This window comes from Falco peregrinus, chromosome 7, assembly GCF_023634155.1.
Source record: "Falco peregrinus isolate bFalPer1 chromosome 7, bFalPer1.pri, whole genome shotgun sequence".
In the NCBI taxonomy this organism is placed as follows: Eukaryota; Metazoa; Chordata; class Aves; order Falconiformes; family Falconidae; genus Falco; species Falco peregrinus.
In genome coordinates, this window is record NC_073727.1 from 79,689,992 (window position 1) to 79,711,379 (window position 21,388).

General features: G+C 34.5%; 1 protein-coding gene across 45 annotated transcripts in view; it reads left to right on the top strand.

The window, feature by feature from the left end:
- RIMS1 (regulating synaptic membrane exocytosis 1) overlaps positions 1 to 21,388 on the top strand; it is a 335,729-nt gene that overhangs the window by 191,291 nt on the left and 123,050 nt on the right. For 28 of the 45 annotated variants that reach the window (XR_008747990.1, XM_055809565.1, XM_055809523.1 and 25 more), the window contains 9 exons: positions 5,853 to 5,909; positions 6,308 to 6,354; positions 7,503 to 7,615; positions 8,645 to 8,775; positions 9,090 to 9,261; positions 9,394 to 9,550; positions 10,789 to 10,860; positions 17,868 to 18,021; positions 19,961 to 20,086. Coding sequence is in view for 44 of the 45 variants with exons in the window: in XM_055809565.1 (XP_055665540.1) it covers positions 5,853 to 5,909; positions 6,308 to 6,354; positions 7,503 to 7,615; positions 8,645 to 8,775; positions 9,090 to 9,261; positions 9,394 to 9,550; positions 10,789 to 10,860; positions 17,868 to 18,021; positions 19,961 to 20,086 (1,029 nt within the window). In the remaining variant the exon portion in view is untranslated. Of the gene's footprint in view, positions 1 to 5,852; positions 5,910 to 6,307; positions 6,355 to 7,502; positions 7,616 to 8,644; positions 8,776 to 9,089; positions 9,262 to 9,393; positions 9,551 to 10,788; positions 10,861 to 17,864; positions 18,022 to 19,960; positions 20,087 to 21,388 lie in introns of all 45 variants that reach the window. The other 17 variants (XM_055809527.1, XM_055809539.1, XM_055809528.1 and 14 more) reach the window with 4 other exon arrangements.

Below are 21,388 nucleotides of genomic sequence, written 5' to 3' on the forward strand. Positions count from 1 at the left end.
TTTTTTATTATTATAAATCCAGGTTTGGCATTTTGTGAAATGCTTATATTCTTGATTTTCTTTAGAAAGATCATAAAATCTGTTTGAATTGATAAGAGTAGTTGGGTTGGCTCTGCATTTGTCACAATTGTTTCAGTGATATTCTACACTCCTTCCCCAAACACGACTTTTGAGACTGTTTTGAGCTAAGTTTTACAGGTTTGAATATGAATCATATATCATGAATTCACATTTATATTGTGGAACAGTCACATGATTAACAATTAAAAGTGACTCTTGGCTAGTTTAAAAACAATAACTAGAAGGATTTAAATCTCTCTGTGGTTTGTCACCTTTCCAAATTTCATGTACACTGACTATAAGACTCTAAATACCACTGTCTTGTAGGAGATGGCAAACTGTTTCCTCATTATGAATGCATGATTGTTTCATTTTGAATGTGCTAGTTTTCATCCCAATAATAATTTTTCTCTGCCTCAAATATGATAAGCTTTCAGTTTTAGATACAAAAAATATTAATTTTCTTTCTAAAACATTCTTTTACATTTATTTCATATCAGCTTTTGATTTTTTGATTTTGCCTATACTGTGCAAGTGTAGCTATATTTTGCTAATGGGTTCTGCCTTTTTAATAGCAATCACTATTAAAAATACTTAAATAAAATTAACGTTTGTTGCTAATGCCAGTTATGAGTTTGACCTTCTAATGGAAAATGAAAGCTTGATTCAATAATGGTGGTTGTTAAAGGCTAAAATTACCATCCAGATGGAGACTGTGGGGGAGTAGAAACCTTATTTTACGTTCTTCATTTGGATAAATTAGGAGACATTCCTGACTTGAAGTTGCAGAATTCAGTCCCATGTCTTTGTAATTAAAAATAAAATGCCATAAGGAGATTTTTGGAAGTCTAATTTTTATGTTTAGATCACCAGAAAAGGAATATGTTGAGACTGGACCTGACTTGAACTCCATGTCTCAATTGAAGAAAACCTGAAAACTGATTTGTACACCTGATGTAGTAGCAATGTGCTAGATTAGTATTTTAAATAATAAGCTTTAGAAATATTTATTGCCATCAGTATGTTTGCAAATGTTGTGTATCCTTGAACTTTCAAGATAATTTTATTATTAAACCAATTTATATATTTTAGTTTATGAATTTGATAAATCTAATCACTTCAAAAAACAAAGTAAAAGGTGACCACATCCCAGTGACATATTCATGAGGAAAAATCGAGGGAAAATACTGACAACTGTTTAACTGAGGCATCGGAAATGAAGTACATTAAAAATCAAAGAATGTTTCTGAATCTGAGCAGTGAATTTTACACTTTAAAAAGTACACCCACAGATAGTGCCAATAAAATGTGAAGTTTTGCTTTCAATGATCCTTGCGTTTTTTTCCCAGACATAGGCAAAAATAGAGCACATCAGATTGTGCTTTTATTTTGAGATAAATGGAGTGTTGGCATGGAAGTTTTTACATGCTGTAATAATGCTGTTCTTGCAGAGCTGTGTCTTGATTGATTATTTTCTTTTTTAGAAGAACAAATAAATATCCTAGAGTGACTAAAGCCTATACATTTGAAATTTAAAGATATTTCCTTTTTCCAGTGGTAATGTGTGAAAGTCCTGTTTGTATCAAATTGGGATTTACCTCTTTGTCTTCTTAAAAGAACAAAAACTGTTAGACATTGTATAACAAAGGAAATCCTGATATTAGTTAACGAAAAAGAACATTCTGCATAGGATTTTCTTTCTTTCTTTCTTTCTTTTTTTTAATAATTATAGTTGTTATCTATGTAAATTGTGTTACATAATGGGAAATGGTTTGCTTGCATTAACAGATTATTTTTTCCCCCTCTATCTTCTTCTTGTCTTATTATCCAACTTATTGATTTTGTGATTGTTCCAAATTCATGACAGGAATTCTGTTTAATCCAACGAATCTGGTATATCAAAGTTTTGTGTCTACTTCAGGTGCTGACTCAGCAAAATTGAAGCTGCTTGATATAGCATTAAGTGGTAATCCATTACACCTAAAATTCCTGTGAGGAAATAGGTTCCAGAAAGACCTGAAAATTGCTATTTCGACTGCATAATTTAGGTGTTTTCATCTCTCAGTATTAATAATGCAAATAATGTACTAGCACTGTTAATGGTCTCCATTTAAAAAGTCCTAGTATATTAGATCTAAAAAGCCGAAATATGACACAGTTTAGCTTAAGTGAATAATGTGAGGACTGTAAGCTCACAAATTAGACTGCCCACAAATTACTTTGCCAGTTACAAAACTGGTGTCTAAACGATTTGCTCAGCCTTGTAAATTTGGATTTCTGTGTCTACCAGCAAATGTAATTTTGAGTAATGGATAATTGTAGGATGTTTTTTAGAGAAAAATGTGAAATATGTAACACTATTAGCAGATGAAGGCATAACAATAAACAGTATAACCACAATAGTACTGTGAAAACTCCATAGAAACTAATTGATGCTAATGCTAATGATTGCAATACAAGGTAGATAAGAAACCTATAAAAAGTAGAGTTAATGGGTTGGCTATCTAAATATGAGGGGAAGAATTACCTATGAATATGCATACAGCGTGATAGGTGGTTAACATAGGACAACGTAGAAAATCCTCTGATGATGCTTTTTGGAGAAGAAACCTGGCATGGTAACTAACTCACCGTTTCTTGTGTGCTTGGGTGATCTCTATGGGACAGTGCAGGTAAAACAAATGTTTTTTCATTTGTCTCTTCTTTGTCAGATGCTAGCTATCTTTGCTTGGATTGCCACAGATAATATTCCTGTAATTGTTGTTTCACTGGTGTGATTCAGGTCCTCTGTCTGGGCAATGCTACTGTTGGTTCTCACAAGGAGGTTGAACCTCCATCAGAAACCAGACAGTACTGAATTCTAGAGTCACTCGAAGAATGTAATTAGTGAAAACGGCAGGTTGATCTACAGGTTCTGATGGGAAGGAATGGTTTTGGAAACAGGAGGATAAGCATCGGGCACAAACACTCAGAAAATGTTGATAATTCTGTAGGGTTTAGAGGATCATGCTTCTGTCCCTAAAGCAACCTAAAAATGTGTGGGTTACAACCACATTTGAATTTGCCTTGTCTTCAGTGACCAAACTCTTGACTATAGCCCTCGGAGAAATCATAGGTGTTCCTGCGTTTTACAAAATAATGATCATTACAAGCCATATCTGCACAGAGTAGTCTCAACCTAAGGTATGGTTTGGTTTAATTAATGTATTAATTGAGGTGTGGAAGAATCAGACATAAGATAATTACATGTAACATCACATAAGGCCACAGAATACCTTTGCCTTCCAAGGCAGAGATAGAAAGACAAAGTTTGATGTGGGCAACTTTTTACTGGATGTATGTCTGTCATTACTTTTCTGATGTTCACATTGCTCCAAAAGGGGAGAAAAATTTTATTACTATTTTAAATAAGTGGTTGTGCAACTTCTTACTTTTTTTTTTACCATTTGCTTTGACTACTTTAGTTTTGAACCTTTTAAGTCATGAGCTGCTGTTTCTTCTGAAGAGCTTTTTTGTAAATCATAGTGTCAGAATATTTTCTGCAATTGAAAAAAAAAATCAGGCTAGATAAGACTCATTTTCCTGCATAACAAGTTTTAGATTATAGTTTCTTTTAAGAATTTTCATTCTTTAATTAACATGCCAACATTTTTAAAAATAGCACTCATGCATTTGATAAAACCTAGTATACCGCTTATTCTTCTCGTGTGCATGTAATATTTCAGAAATAATTAGGTATACTGATTTGTTGAATTTGTAAGAAATTCATATATAGACAGAAACATAGCTTTAAATTACTTCATGTACATTCTGAAATCAGTAGCAGAAAGTGGAACTGTTACAGAGCTTGTTAGAATACTCTGCCACAAGTTTGGTCATCAGTACTATATTACATTCTTTTCTTTTTGTGTCTTGTGATTTGGTGTGGAGCTGTACTTAAGATAAATAAATTAGGGTTGAGATTTCCTAGCAACAGGTTATATATATGCACACATGTATACACATAGATACACATGCGTTATATATTTATATAAAATATATATATTTTAAAAGAAAACCAGAAAGCTGTCCATTGTGCTATAAAGTTTTAAGGATTTAAAATAAAAATTCTACTGCAAACCATGTATTTTTTCTGGAATTGAAATTTATGTTCTGTTTTCCACTGTTCCTGTCAGTTTTTCATAAGAATTACAGGGAGTTTAGAAAACTGCATTAAAAAAAATTGTACTTTCATCTTTTTCCTGTCTAATGAGTAAAGTCTTAAGGAAGGTCTGATTATTTTTTTCATTTACCTTTACCTGGTGAGGACTTTTGTATTGGCAGCTCTAAGTGAGGAAAATGCCCTCAACTTGACCATTTTTTTTCATGATGTGGCATCTTCGTTCCAGTACCTGGTTTTCCCTCTTGTAAACTGTGTGGATCTGATTCTTGTGTTGATATGAGTGTGAAGGTGCCTTCATGTAAACATAAATCAGTTCTTAAGTCCTTATATATGTAAAGAATATTTGAGGCTTATCTTTTAGCCTTCTTATCTACTCTATTGTTGACAGTACAGGAAAAATTCCAAACAAAATGCATTTTAGTGTCTTGACCCACACAAGGATTATGAAACTTGACATTTCGGTTGCACTTTCCATGTTCAAACACTCCTTGCACATACGAGCCTTTGTTATAATGTGATGTTATTATGAATAATACTGTACTGCAGATGAGAGTGTTCATAGTCTAGCACAAGAAAATATTACAAACTTAATCTTTTATTGAACATAAAAGTAAGTTTGAATATGGTAAGTAAATATTTCAGAGTGCTGTGAATTGCCTTGGAAATACTGCCCTGGGAAGAGAGAAAATGTTAAGAGGAAGAAGTCTGCACAGCAACCCTGCTGTGCAACAGGTCATTAATCTCTTTGTATGTTTGTAAAGTAGTACTATGCCATGTCAAAAATGAGTAATGCAGTTATAATGTCATGAGTCTGAGGAAACCACATTACTCTTGAATTACAAAGTCAAGTGAGATGTAAGCTGATGAGGCACATTACCTTGGAGCTGAAATAGGCTTTTTTAAAACACAGGCACCAGAAGTTTGAATAGCAGGACATGAAAAGTGAATTTAAGACTAACTGACTGGGCACTGTTACATTCCTTTTCTGACTTTAGTGTCTCTTTCATAAGTGACATATACATATATAGGAGTATCAGTTTTTATGGACTCCCAAGTCAGTAAGATAGTGATTCCTCACTGAAGAGAGGAATGCCTGAATACCTTTAAAATGCTCAGCTTTAGACTTAAAATCTTGTAAATGTTCTTCTGAAATGTTATTGTAGTTCCAGTTTGGGATTATTTTGTGTACATGAAAATATATTAAAGTAATTCACTGAAGAGCTTTGTTTCCATTTTCCTGTTCTGCTGCTTTGCTAACATTGGACAGTAACAGTTGTTTCTTCCTCTTGCAATGTATTTTCAATGATTGCTGAGAACTGAAAAGAGCCAGGAGCTAGCATTATCCAGATTTTAATGGCAAAGTAAATTTGTTGATGGCAAAATTTTGATGTATCTTTGTAGACGTAACCAGTTTGATTTTGCTTATACCTGTGTTTGTGCTGGGTACATGTATGTTGAAAAATATCCATACCCAACTGTAGTATGGCTTGAGTTTTGTTTTTTTTCTTTAGCGTTTGAAGAAATGCATTATTCTTCTGTTTGGTTAACATTGCTAATGTTACTTGCTTTTTCCTTTTGTTTCTTTAACATTACTAACGTTATTTGTTTTTTCTTTGTTTTTTATTATAAGACATTTTCATCAGTTTCATTCCTTGAACTCCTTGAGACATTTACATAAAAATTACTAGTGAGTTAATCTGTCTTGTTTCTTGGGCTTTCTTTCCTCCAAAAAATAGTTGAACATCTGTAGATACGCAACCTTTTACACCTTTCTTTTCCTAAAAGCTGTCTAACTTTATTGTTCTGGTTGAAAAAGATTGTGGAATCCATCCACAATATTAATATTGTAGTGCTGATATTGTTATGTCTGTTAATTCCTTACCTTGAAATAAGTAGTTTGCATTAGTAAGATTTTCATGAATTCTGGTGGAAAATATGTCTTTAAATATTTCCCCTTTCTTTCCTCATAACCCATTAGAACAGAAACAGATCCATATTTCTGAAAAAGTGTCCCAGAAATGTATTTGTCACAGCAGAAGGTCATCTCCATTGTTTCTAATTACTATGTGTATATTCATGTTTTAGTGATATTCCACGGATTCCTGAGACTTCTCACCCCCCGTTAGAGTCTAGTGAGTACACACCTTGTTCCTTCACTAAGCATGGTCTTGTATCCAGCAGAATCATTTTGGTAATGAACTTTGTGAAAGATGAGCACTGGGAGACTGCATTGGCTCAAAGGTTTTTGCATGACAAAATTCAATGTGTTTTGGTCCTGTGTGTTAAATTCAAAACAATGTAAATCTGATTCAAGCCGTATGGACTTCTAAAGTTAGCAGGATTTTGGTTTTTTCTTCTCTGTCTTGTGGTCTTAGTACCATACTGGTATACAAGCCATGGCCCAAAACAGTCATTTACTTGCCCTTACATAAAAGACGAAACAGGTATAAGGGACTGCCAGAAGTATAAATGGTGTCAGGATTTCACCTCCTGTACCATCCAGCATAAATCTAGAGTTCTTGCTTCCCCTTTTCTTAAAAAGAAAGCATTGGTTAGGTGAATGTCTTGTTTATCATGCTTCATAATAATGGTTTTCTTTTTAACTACCCTGTTTGAATGGTGTCAGCTAGAGTGTGTGAGGGCCGTGGCTCCCAGACCTTCCTTGTCTGAGTCTTGTCTGGGATGCATTCAGAAACCTTCCGTGGGACAGGGTCCTGTGGGGCCACTGGGTGCTGAAACACCTGTCATGAGCTCATCTCAGTAGTGAGGGCTGTATTTCGCTCGTGGAGAACTGCTGATGTCCAGCAGTTGACAGATCCTCCGGCATGCCAGGTGCATGTCCTGCATACCTTCCCATGTGCCAGTTCCTAGGGTTTTAAAATTTCAGAGGTAGTAGGAGTATAATCCATACAACAGATGTGAGTTTATTCATCAAAGATTTGAGATCATAGAATAATTTGGACCGGGAAATGTGTAATTATTTCAGAGGATAATACTGTACTTAAAACACTCGGTATGGTTTGCCACTGCTATATGAGGAACACTTTTTTCTATGTAATTTCAGATAAAACAAATGAAGGTTTAATCTGGGGAAAGGGTATGCAGACAGTCTTTTTCACCATGCTATCTACATCAGTTTAAAATCTTTCTGTATATTAATCCAGTTAGACTGTGTATAAATACAACTTTATACAAGTCAAAGAAAAAGCAATTCATAAGTTATTCATATTTGCTTCAAAATTTTGGACTGAAATTTCATGTGTTTCTCATATGTTTTCAGGTTCAAGTTCTTTTGAATCTCAGAAGATGGAAAGGCCTTCTATTTCTGTTATATCTCCGACCAGCCCTGGAGCCCTACGAGATGCACCACAAGTCCTACCAGGGCAGCTTTCTGTGAGCATCTTTTGTTTTCCTGAGTTGTAATGAAAATCTACAAAGTGCTGGTCCCTCAGCTGTCCACATTCCCAAGGTCTAATTGGGAGGTTAAGAGAAATATCTGTTCTTGGTAAAGACAACATTCTTTCACATGTTTTTTCAAGACCCTCACAAACACAAACCATCACTGTAATCACAGCAGAGGTAAAGAATTGTCTTAATACACCAAAGAGCACAGGAATTTACATTGAGAGTAAAACACATAAAAGTGCCTTGTACTTTGTCATCGTGTACCCTCTGCACTGAAAATGGTGGCTCTTCTATACATGCCCAGTAATCAACAGCTAACAAGCATAGTTTCACTTTACCTTCTTTATGGTGGCATTTAAAGAGCTGTGTGATTATTAAGAGATACACTGCTCAGTAATGCGTTTCAATTTAGATACGCACGACATGCTGGAAATGTCTGTAATACTAACTGAAGCTGTGCTTACTAAATATACTGTGAGTACTTAACTGTTTTGTACATTTTTATATTTTTTTATATTGATCTTATTCTTAAGTATACAGCAGACTCAAAAATTTCATGATGATTCTCTTAAGAAATGATTTAGCTGTGTATTACCCTTTTCATAAGAACATTTGCAAGGTTACAAATCAAGGTAGATTGATTTTGACTATGTCTCTGGTTCAGCTGCTGTGAAGGTTTCCTATCTGAATGTAGCTTTTAAGGTGCAGAGGCAAGAAATATGCTGGTTTAAACGTACTTACAGGTAGAAGATTATGCAGTGAGTACAATAAACAATGTAAATGTAATCAGGTACCACCATTTTATTCAGGTGTGGTAAATACAAAGGTCTTTGGTGTATATATTGTCATCTTTTCCATCTAACTTAATTAAATATTAAGGGATGTGAAATAAAACATATCTAATTGTATCTTGGGAAAACAGTAGTTTCTTTTACATTGCGGTTAATGTGATGATGTTTGAAAATTCTGGTTTTTCTCCATTTTCAGTATTGTTTTCTGGTAACTTGATTCTTATAGGTTAAACTGTGGTACGACAAAGTGGGACATCAGTTAATAGTAAATGTTCTGCAAGCAACAGATTTGCCAGCAAGAGTAGATGGACGCCCCAGGAATCCCTATGTAAAAATGTATTTTCTTCCAGATAGAAGGTAGTAGTATTTCAGTTTAGAAAGTTATGTTGTAATTTACCATGTATTGAATCAACTTTTAAATGAATGCTTATGTAGTAAAGAATTCATTGTTACAGTTAGATTCACTATAACAAAAAAATCACACTTGAATCATGCAAGTCAGTATCAAATAACTTTGTGGACTTTGGATGAATGTGATCCACTGTACAGCAAATACTTTTCTCTTTTAGGCATTACCAGATCAGAAAGAATTAAAGCAGTAAGTGCTATTAGTTGATGGAATTTTGTGATTTATCTCTACAAACAATTTACAACAAATATTTATGTTTCAGTGATAAGAGTAAAAGGAGGACCAAAACAGTAAAGAAAAGTCTAGAGCCAAAATGGAACCAAACTTTTCTCTACTCACATGTACATCGTAGAGATTTTAGAGAACGAATGCTTGAAATAACCGTATGGGATCAGCCAAGAGTACAAGAAGAAGAGAGTGAATTTCTTGGAGAGGTGATACATACAATCACATTTCTCCTGTTTGGTTTTGATGGCTTTGAATACATATGATATATATTTTATATATGTGTTTGTGTGTGCGTGTGCCTTAAAAGTAAAATTAATAGCTGTTAATTTTTCTACTAGATTCTTATAGAGCTGGAGACAGCACTTTTAGATGATGAACCACATTGGTATAAGCTACAGACACATGATGAATCTTCACTACCTCTGCCTCAGCCATCACCTTTCATGCCAAGAAGACATGTTCATGGTGGAGAAAGCACTAGCAAAAAATTACAAAGTAGGTCCAGATTCTATTAATCTCTCCTGAATTTTAAATTATAAATGCTAATAAATGTAATGGTATTTAACTTCTACTACAAACTACAAAATAAGAATACTATTTCATAGTCTTTAAACATAATGAAAATGTGTGGCAGAAAAGAGATGCAAATTATGACATTATGACATGACAGTCTTTCACCTGTGACGCATAACTTTCAAGCATGTGAAACCTGTTGGAATTGGTTTGGCTTCCACTAGCAAAAGAAAATTGTTCAAACATTTGTTTGCATACATTTTCTGTTAAAGAAAAAGATTAAGTTTATTATTATTGGATATTTTTTTAATAACTAAAAGCTCTTTATTAAAAAAAAATATCCTGGAAGTCATATGAGGTTTAAAAATACTTTTCATCATAAATTCAATCTCATCCTCCAATATGCTCACTCTACAATCAGATGAGAAGTGTGCTTTTGCAGCAAAGGGACATATGCCTGTATTTAGGAGGTACAGTGGTTTTGATGAGTCTGATTTCAGGTTTGTTTGAGGTATATTAAAATAACAGATATATTGAGATACTTGAATATTGTAGCTTCTCTGTTCATTTAAATTAATTTCAGATTTATTTAGAAGTACAAAGCATGTAGGGGATTATCTTTAAAAACATTTCAAAGCTATTTTTCTGATTTTTCTTAAACATGGAAGTAATTAATTTCAGCCAATGTATAGGAAATTGGTGCACATTCAGGACTGAATTATAAAAATGTGATATTGCTGTAATTGCTGCGTAAGGATATGTACAGAGAGAGCAAATGAAAGGTTAGTTTTTATGAGGTATTTGAACTTTACTAAAAGCTGGCAATGCTGTTTCCTCTTCCCCTTTCTCACCATATGCTGCCATCTCTCCTTTCCTGTTCAGCAAGCTGATTCAGCTTGCTCACTGAAGTAGCACAAAAGTATTTTTTTTCTTTGAGTGAACTTTTTTGCAGGTTTAGTGAGATAAACTATCCTAGTAGAGAATTATTGAGGACTTGCGGGAAGGAGAGGAGGGGAAAGGAGGCTGCAGCAGCTGTAAGGTGTTAAATTGGTTCAGTTGTCTTGTGAAACGTCACTGTCAATCACCATTTTAGTTCTCTTCCTCTATCGTTTAGACTTAAAATAATATTTTTAATTTCAGTAGTATGTTAAATGAACATATTTTTACATTTTATAACATGACCAGATGTTCAGGTATTTGTTTACCTTACTGTTGTGCAGGATCTCGACCAATCAGTGATAGTGACATCTCAGATTATGATGTTGATGATGGTATTGGAGTTGTTCCTCCAGGTGCGTGGGTGAACAGCATGGTCCTGCTTTCTTTTTTTCTTTTTGCTTGTTTGTTATTTTTTTCTTTATAACATTTTGGAATATTGAGGATACTGCTTTTGGAAGGTGCATTGTGAAAAAAACAGTTGTCCCAATTATTCCATGGCATCTGTCCTAAATTGTGATGAATTAAAAGATTCTACTATTCATTCATTGATATTTCTTCTGCATATCACTCTTCATATGTGAACCACTGAATGGTTCAAATTGTTTGTTTACTGCATGATGTCTCAAGCTTTATTTAAAATACAAATTAAGTTTTTAAAATATTTTTTAAATACAAATTAAGATTTCATTGTCTATTGCAATCTTTTTTTTTTATTTTGCTTTTTGCTTGAGAATTAGATATAATGCAGTCTCCCATGGACTTTATTGAGAATGCATGGCTGTAGATTAAGATGCATGTAGCATGGCTATATCTTTTATATTTTTCATAAGCTTTCATGAGCTATCATTACCCTAAATGTTCATAACTATATACTTGAAGAGATTGTCATGGTTTGACTTTTAGTTCAGCATTCCTTACATACTGAAAATCCCGAGGATCATTTTGGATACCACATTTTTCTGCATCTATTTGACTGTTGCCACAAGTTAGATGAATGTTTCACAATTGTCCCAAACAGAATGAGTCACTATGTTGTTGCTAGTGCTAATTCAGTTTTTTCTGTGGATCTTCCTGATGAAAATCACTGAATTAAATCATGGTGGGATTTGGAAAGCTCTCTATCTTCCTGATCTGTGTTTAAAATAATCTGACAGTTTATTTATTATAATAAATCACATTCTGTATTAATGCAATATCCTTTTGATATTTACTGGGCCAAATTCTCCTTCCTTTGATACTGAATGGGCTCTTTCCTTACTTTAATATACTTACCACCTAGTTACTAAGAGGGAAGTTTTTTTCAGGTATGTCTAGTAATGGTATTTGCTTTAGTGAAATGATTAGTCTTGATATTTTTGCATCAGCTGAGAGAATATTTAAAATAAAGATAAATAAATAATTTTAAATATTTTTTCTGTTTATTATTTAGTTGGCAAGGTAGATAAGGTGTATCTCTGTAGACTTAGTTAGGTTCAAGATTTCAGTATCTTTTATTAAGAACTGGGGCTTTTTTTCAGCTGCCAGTTCTTAAAGGCATCCATTTGCCATTTGGAATAAACAAATTTCCATCTGAGACGAGGTGCTAAAAAATGTTTAGCTGAATGCATTAGAAATTACAGAAATTTCTTGCGGCTGCGCATGCATGCTTAGGTGCACCTTTGAAGCATACATGGATCCAAACTTTCTCAGAGATCACCATAGAAAATTGCAAGTTTAATCTGTAGGAGTAGCAGTTATAATGAACTGAGAGTCTCTAAACTGAAACTCAAAGGACCTGGTGAGCAGACTCCTTTTAAAGTCCAGCTAATCAGAAACAAGCTGGAAGGTGACCTGACCAAGCACAAATTTCTCTATTTTGAATTTAATGGATACATTTGTTTGGCAATTCTAAGTGGAGTTCATCTGTTTGCAATTCCTATGGGAAGTGGATATACATATAAATGTGGGGGGGTTGTTTACACATGCAGTCTGAATTCTTGAATAAGGCTTAGGCTTCCAGCACAAAGGGCAAAGAAAATGTCAGTCATCAGCCACAAATATGTGGCAGCCTAGACAGCATATGATAATGTGTTTTGCAGTGAGAGCTGGAAAAGGTTGCTAGTCCCACTGTCTGATGAATTGCTTGAGAATCTTAGGCACAGATTCATAAATGTGCCTGGTCACCAAGTTATGCATTTCCACCCTACTATCCAACCTTCCTTACTTACCACATTGCTAAATCTTCTGAGATTTTGGACTGCTAGCTTCATTTGCACTGAATGAATAGTACAGTATCTGTCTTCTCTGTCTAATAGTCTCCTCTGTTAAAACTAAGTTGTATGCAAGTTCCTTGTTGTGCTGCAGCGTCTTTAGTCCTTCCCTCATCCACCCACTAGTACCATGGACCTCAGCCGGCTGCACTGCAGCTCTTGTCTGGTCTATATTTCCTACACGTTCTCCTGCAAGGTATGAGTGTGGAAGGGAAAGACAAATAGAGGCATTTCCTCATAATGTAGGATGATGATGCAGCTCAGGTGCACTCTTAGACCATTTTGGCATAGCCTTTATTGGCTTCAACTAGATTAGTCTATGATTAAGTTATTCCTTCTCAACAGAAGTAAGAATATAAAAATTGAGTTTACAACATATGATGCATATGTTACCCTTTAAAGCCCCTTTTCTTTCCTTTACCACTTACTTACCAATGTTACCCACTGTGGTGCTTATCTATGATAAATAGCCTCTGTCTTTATTAAAGGTATATTCTTACAGTTGTTTATTATTTCTCTTGAAATATTCAGCAGAGAAGGAAGTTATTTTGCTTTCTTAATATCTCAAGGTTTTCACAATTATTGCTCATTTTCTAAAAAGAAGACACATAACTGCAAAATGTAGAAGTGCAAAAGTTCATTTGATCACCACCGTAAGCTAAAAAAGGAATGACAAAAATATTTTGGCTAATTCAACTAATACTGGAAATCCTTAAAGATTTCAAATCTTTTACCAATTACTAAGGCAAATACAGTATTAGCATTTAGTAATAACAGAGAAAGCTATTTTACTAGAGGGTTCAGCAGCTTCAGAAGACCACTGCTTGTCAATGGAAGACTGCTACATCAAAAATAATGGCACTTTGATAACTTCAGGAATATTTTAAGAATAGTATTTTCCCCCTGTCATACAACAAATGTGCCTTATCTTTCATATAATTGTACTGTCCTCATTTGTTAGTAGTATCTAGCAGTGATATATAAATATATTTTTAAATCAGCTCATAGAACTGTTAATAAAAGGAGTTTATATCAACAGCTAAAGTAACTTAACTTCAGTTTGAAGCTCAGCTTTAACAGAATTGATTTTTGACAGGTTTTTGTGGTATGCCCACATCTATTTACAGGAAGAAATTATTATTTTAAATCTCTTAGCCTCTCCTCATATGAGACATGGTCTAGTCTCTTTATTATCTTTGTGATCCTGATCTGGACTCATACAAGTAACTCCATGTCTGTCTTGTACTGGGGAGCTCATTACTCCAGGTGTGGCCTCACCACTGCTAAGTATATGGGAAGGATCAGTAAAGGGTTTAATAAAAACAGAACATGTTTTGAGGCCAAATTTTTTAACCTAAACATAATTAACTTTCTTAATTAAAAGAAAAAAAAAAAAAAACCAAGCTGATATACAGGTGGCAATATCCCAAAGGGTATTTTTAATGAGCTGTATTGCTTATGCTATGGGTAACTCTTCAGAACAATTTATTTTTCTATCACATATAGTCTGTATAAATGATTGCATTGTACTTACCTTCCTACTGTAGCAGCACGGTTACATCAATACAACACCTTTTTGTTGTCTATATTGTCCTAAAAAAAAAGAAAAAGAGAGAGAAAAAGAGTTCTGGTATCAAACATTTGCTAGAACCATTTTCATCATCATCCAGCTTCCATTTCATGTCTCACCTGACAGTTTCCCATGAGCAACTGAGAAACTTCTTGTGCATAAACTGCCATAAGCTTGATTGCTGCTGTCATGCTGGTCCACACAAAAAATTACTCTGCACACTCTGGAGAGCACAGAGCCTTTGTATTTGAGGATGGTTCTGAGGAAGTGTTGCTGTCACTGTCATGGTCACTATGAAAATATGGATGTGATATGACCAACTTGACAATACTTGAGCTAATACTTAGGATAACTGTGAACTGCTGTTTCTCTGTTTGTTCTGTAAACTTTGTGTACCACAATGCACAAGTTTGAGATATTCCCTGGATAGCTTGGCTATGAGGAATATATAAGATAATGTCATCTTTCTATACATTTTTAAGAGTACAAGATAACACTAGGTGTATTTTTTTAAGCAGACTAGAGATCCTCTTGAAATATTTTTTAAACTGAAAATTATATTTTATTTTTAATATTTAATATTTAAATTCTATGCATTTTGGTGCAGCTGCCTAAAGCTGGGAAAGAAGTTTTGGATTTATTTGATTTTAATGTTGAATAAATGTTAACTAGTGTTCCTTCTGATAGACGTGACAGTATTTTATCTAAATCAAGCTTTTTTGGAAAATGAAATATCTTTTAGCACATACAACTTTGATTTAGTTATCCCTTGGGAAATTGAACACATCCAGCTTTTGTCATGTGTAGTCTTTTTTCTTCCTCTGACAAAACCCCAGACATTTCCTGCAGCAACCTTAGTATGTGAGATGAAGGAATCTGCATTGAAGTCCTGACTGAGCCCCTTTTTTGCTTCAAAATTTGCACCTGGTCCTTGTCATGAGATCAAAGAGATCCTCATGTTTCTTTCTGATTTTATTACACAAATCTGAAACACTTTTGTGGCAGGTAAGGTACTCCAGCACCACAGTACATCAAAACCTGCGAAACATAGGAGTCTTTCTTCGTGAAAAGGCTGATAAACCTTTCATGCATGCTATCAACTTTTATAGGCCTGTTTTGCAGTCAGTACTCACTACAGCTTTGCTATTAAAAATATTAAGTGGCAAGCATTTGTGGTTTCTGTAGCTACTCGTGAGCTCTCTTTTGTAGCTACAAGCGAGCTCTCCAAAAGGTGGTTTTTTTTCTGTTTCCTCTCTGGTTTTCAAACAATAGCCCCTACCCTTCCCAAACTTGAGTAATGTCACATTTTAAATATGACATTACATTAATTAATTTTATTTGACTTGTCTAACTCAGTGTTGTTTGAGAATAGTGTACACATGCACTTAACATTATAGTCCCTGGGTTGCTTCTGAGCTACGTGATATATTCTTATTACAAGTGCTTTTCTTTGGGCCCAAGGCTGCACTTTAAGATCTAGCAATACTTGTAGTACTTCTTGTTTCCCTGATTTATGAATCTCATCCCACCCCTCTGCTTCAAGAAATGGAAGAATTATTTCCCATGTTCTCACACCAGCAGCTATACTATGAAGTAGAAGACACAAAAGTTGGACAAAACGATAGCAGAACTTGCAAAGGTCTTTCTGCATATGTTTTCTAGCTGACAGTAATTAGAAAGTCTGTAGTAAAAGTGTCTTATCATTTTTTTGTCAACACTGTCTCCCTCCTATCTGCCTTCCCTATCACATTCATAATGGTAAATATATTAAACATGAACTTATTGAAGCCAATGTTTTTTTTTATTTACTGAAGTTGCTGGATAGCTGTTGTAAGGCTGAAAGCTACTGTAGGATATTACAGCACCTAGGTGCTCTTCTGTTATCTTTGAATAACTTTTGCCGGTTTGTTCAGTACTGTATAAAAGGCGGACAGAGTTCTGGAGGCTGTGATGTAAGCTGTATAATCAGGGAAAACCATCTTAGAGTTGCTCGGATGATAAAATGCATTATCTAGTAGGTCCTTGTTCTTGTTTTTGTGTTACTAAGATGAATCTGTTCTATGGTGGAAGAAATTTTTATTTTAGGATTACTTATCAATGTTTTAACAAAGTGTTTTCCTCCAGATCTAATCATGAGAGAATGCATTTAGCTAAGTTACATGTCCATTAGGATACATTGGTAAACTGATGCACAGTTTGGGAAAAAAAGCATGAACGCTTCCTTGACATTTGTGATCAGGGTTCAGACTTGCAGCTAAACAGGTTGTTAAATGTCGTTGAATAAATGACCAAGCCTAATACAGACTCTGTATATGGATTTTTGCACTTTTAAGATGGCTATAACAATTTGGTAGAAGATCAGAGAGGAACTACAATAATTATACAAATTATACAAAATATGAAAAAACCCTCAAACTTGAAACTCTGTAACAAGATCCTTAAAAAGTGCAACTTAATACAATTGGTGACTGATTGACTAAATCATAGCCTTTTCTTGCATGGAAAGATTTCTGATACAGGCTGCTTTTTTAGATGAACAAACACATTATAGGAACAATGCTAGACAAATTCAGAGAAGCAGCAAAATTATTATTTTGGAATCTAAACAATAATTTGTGAAGTCATTAATGGACGAGTTAAGGGATGACCTTTTCTGTCATTAAGGGATTTTCTGTTGAGGGATACTTGTAATTTAAATATCTACAGGTGAGCAGCTGAAGTCTGAGCAAATTTCCTTAGGCTCTTTTGGAAAGATAACAGGCACCTTTTGAAAGCTGTTTATCTTATTGAGTTTCATTGTCTGTTTTAGAATGGGATTCAAAGTGTACAAGGCAAACAGTGTGCTACACACAAAAAGACACAGGAATATCAGTGCTTTACAATGTACTAACATTCTGCTATTTTTTTTTCTTTTTTTTTTAATCCTATGTGAAAATGAATATGAGAAATTTTGCAGCTCATTCATAGTATTTGGAAAAAATGTTCTGCACAGTATGCAACACCCAATGTTCTATACACTCTAAATGCTCGTAAATTTTTAAAGTAGGTGGTTTTGTCCATGTTCAGTAAGAGAACATCTTTGTATTTAGAGAGAGTTAGAAGAATGCTTTACATATATGAGCAGTCCTGGATCAGGCTGTGCTGTGGTACACAAGCATGCCTTCTCCGCTTGTTAGATAACGTAATCGTGTATTGCTTGGATTCCTTTCATATGTTTGCTACTGTATGACAACTTAGAAGTACAAGTTACTCTGCGTACTCTTCCCCAAGTCAGAAAATTATTTTGGTTCTTTCCTCCATATCTACCAGTACATAATGAAAATCGTGTCAGTTTCTCTGTCTCTGTACATGTAGACATTTAAAAGTAATGCTCGTAATTTATCCTGGCTGCATGATATGTTGGGATGTATAACAGCTGAATGATGACTTGAGAGTTGTGTAACTGTTTAGCTGTATGGTTCTGGGAGGAGTAACCATCTGAATTCTTTCCAAACCCGTACTTTCACTCTCTAATTTCCTTTTGTTGCCCTCTTGCCAGTAGGTTATAGATCTAGTACTAGAGAAAGTAAATCTACGACACTTACTGTGCCAGAACAGCAAAGAACAACACATCATCGTTCACGATCTGTATCTCCTCACCGTGGCGACGATCAGGGCAGGACCCGTTCACGTTTACCAAATGTGCCATTACAGAGGTAGGCGTCACAAGTTAGTGAAAGACTAGCTGGTTTCAAGTTTGTATCATCTGTCATTATTAACTTTTCTTCAGCAATTTTTCACAATCTTAAAACTTTTTTTTATGTCTGAGTTTTAATAGTGTAGTATTTGAACTTGATGTATGCTTTTATTAATTATTCAAGAGCACTCATAGGATGAATCATAACTCTAAGACTTACCTCTTCTTACTGATACCTCCTCTGTGTTTCATCACTTGTGTACCATAACCAATAGGTAGGTTTTTCAGTCAGTGGCTGAATCTTTTATGAAGCCACCTAAGTATATTTGTAGGATATAAGTAGTGGCATGTACAAATTGTATAATAACTATGAATGAACTAATTTTGAAGCACCAGCAAGTCGAAATTATCATTTGCACTTCAAATGTGACATTTCTAATGGAAGAAGTAAAAAACACTTCACAGAATCAGATAGTGATTTATAAAGCTCTGTTTTCTGCATTTACTGCTTTTAATAGACAACCTATTAATAGGAGAATCCTTTTTGAACTTTTCATTTGCATGCTTTATGCTTTTTTTGAATAGTGTTGTACAGACTGTTTAAGCACAAAACTTGACCCACTTATTTTGTTTGTTTTATTGTGCAGGGCAATAAGTTTCTTTTGCAGCTTGTTGTGGAACCCTAAAAATCAGCCAGTTTTTCCCAGTTTTCCTTTCCTCCAGTTTCTAAGATTTGTTCTTGAATTACTGCAAGAGCTCGAAGTGTTGCACTAGCATCAGCTTTATTGCCCATTAGCTGTAGTAGTTTGCTGAAAATCTACACTTGTTAGCTGAATTTTGTGTACAAAATTCTGTGCTACAGTACTGTCCTTAACCATCTCTGTCTGATTTTTTGGAGTTCCATCACTGGTCATTTAGCACCAGACACCTGTGATGCTTCAAAATGATGCTATATTCTGGAAAACCAGCTTCTCATTTGAGAATCCTCATGATCTTGCTTCTTCCTTTCCATCCTCTGTGCCATACATACTGTTCTTGTGTGTTGAAATTTTGTGTGCTTCTTAAGACCCTGCATGCATCCCCCCCTGTTACATCCGTTCTTACAGGTGAAGCTATTTCACTACTCAGCAAATCACTTGCCATTGCATTTCTCAGTAATGCATCCTTAACAGACAGAAGTCTATGGTTGTACATAAAATACGGCAGCACTGATTCCTTTTTTTTTTATAGTATAGAGAATGAGAGCTCCTCATTCTGCCTTCGCAAACAATTGTGTATGTGCTTTTGTTGCATCTTTCTATCTACAAGCACGATGTACAAATGAATTATTTCATAGTCAATTCCACCCATCCTTTCATTTTATACTTTGAAAAACTAATGCTTCTTGTTCCAATGGCAGTTTTTAAACTAAAGGAAGAATCTGCCCTTTAAGTAGTAGTTTCTTTTCTTGTTCTTTTCCATGCGAAGAGAGCTTTAAATTACTGTTATGGAGGTCAGAGCTTACCTGCATTCATAAAAGTTATACCTCTTTTATATAATACTTAGGTTTAGATTGATAAAATACGCTGCAAGTTCCCATGTCCTGTCACAGAATTTCTTAAAGAATACTTGAAGATACCTGCAAAAAGTTGACAGCCCAAAATCAGCCCTTTAGAAATCTGGCTATGAATCTACAAATGCATAAAACTTAATTTCATGTGAGCTACAGGCTTTGAAGATGCCATTACTGAATCTATCAGTGTACACAGAAACAGGCATTTACTTCTAAATATGATAGAAATGGCTGCTTTCTATACTTTGAGGTGGTTTTTGTTAATCTTAGGATCCAATATTTTTTTAGAAGTCATATATTAACGCTTAAATGATTAAAAACTTCCTTCAACCAACTTGTACTGTAATCCATTAAGCTGTGTCATTTATGAGAAAACAAGTTTATCATACGTGTTTCTGCCTTTCAGGAGTTTAGATGAAATTCATCAAATGAGAAGATCACGTTCTCCAACTAGACACCATGATGCCTCCAGAATTCCAGTTGATTACAGATCCAGAGACATGGATAGTCAGTATTTGTCTGATCAAGAAAGGTACATTGTCAGCCTGAACCTGGAAAAAAGTTTAGAAATGTCTTTGTCAGTTTGCCTAATTTTCAAGTGTTTGGTAGAAACATGACTATCAGTAATGGGGAAGGGAGAGAAACCATCCTAACTGACAAATCTAGTGTCATGGTTAAATTATCTATACCTCCTTTTTTCTTGGTAAAACTGCACTAGGTTGATAGTAATACCATGTATCTAGACTAAGTTCTTCAGTTTGTCCTAGAGTATTTGGCTGATTGTTTCATGGATGAAGCCCAGAGATTTTTCCTAGAAAACCATAAATCTACATGTATGCAGTAGCTATTCTTGTAACTCAGAATTTTATCTGTTTTGGCAACCAGCAAAATACCAGGCATGCATTCCTATTAGTTGGAAGTTGCATATGTTATGATTTGCATTATAGGTTTGGATATCTATATATGTAGTCTCACAACATCTTATGCAACCTTCTGGTGAACTTGGTACAGTACCCAAGCATAGCAAGGATAGTTGTGGTGCTTGTAATTAGCAAAAATCTCCAATCTTAGATGTGTGACATGTACACGTCTCTCCCTGGAATATGTGCAGTGGATACACTACTCCGAGAATGCTTGGTCTCTCTCCTAGTAGGCATTTTTTTCAGGAATCTTGGAATATATTCTAATAAAATGGAAGAAAGTGAGAATTCCGTTTAGTTTATAGCTGAAAGAAAGTTTAAAAAGGTGTTTCAGTTCAGTATTTGGGAAACACAATGATGACAGTCAGATAGGTTATCAGTGCTTGTGAATTGTTTGTTTACTCCAAAAAAAAATTATATAACCAAACTATAATGGCAAACTTTTACAATTAATATAAGATCAACTGGCCTGAAAACCTTTCCAAATGTAAATTCAATACAGAACAGACATTTCATAGTGGTCTTGAAAATGTGTAAGAATAAATTATAAACATTTCTGGAACTCTTTATCCAGTTTGCATGGAAATTGAATAACGGATTTTGTGGTTAAACTAATTCATTTTTTTATATGATCTTGCCTATTTTTCTTTTTTGTTGTGGTAACATACATATGGGAATTAAGGAGTTATTTGGAACATTTTAAAATTCAACCTTATAGGCAAGAAGTATATACAGAATTGTCTTAAGTAGGATTGGTGTACTGAATTTCCTTTCAGAGGTGAATTGACATGCTTTTTAAATCTAGTAGTCAGATTTATAATTAAGCTAATTCAAGTAATTTCCACTTGTTGCAAATGTTTCATGTTTCTATTTATTCACTATGAGTAGTGTTTCCTGAAGATGTTTATTGAAGC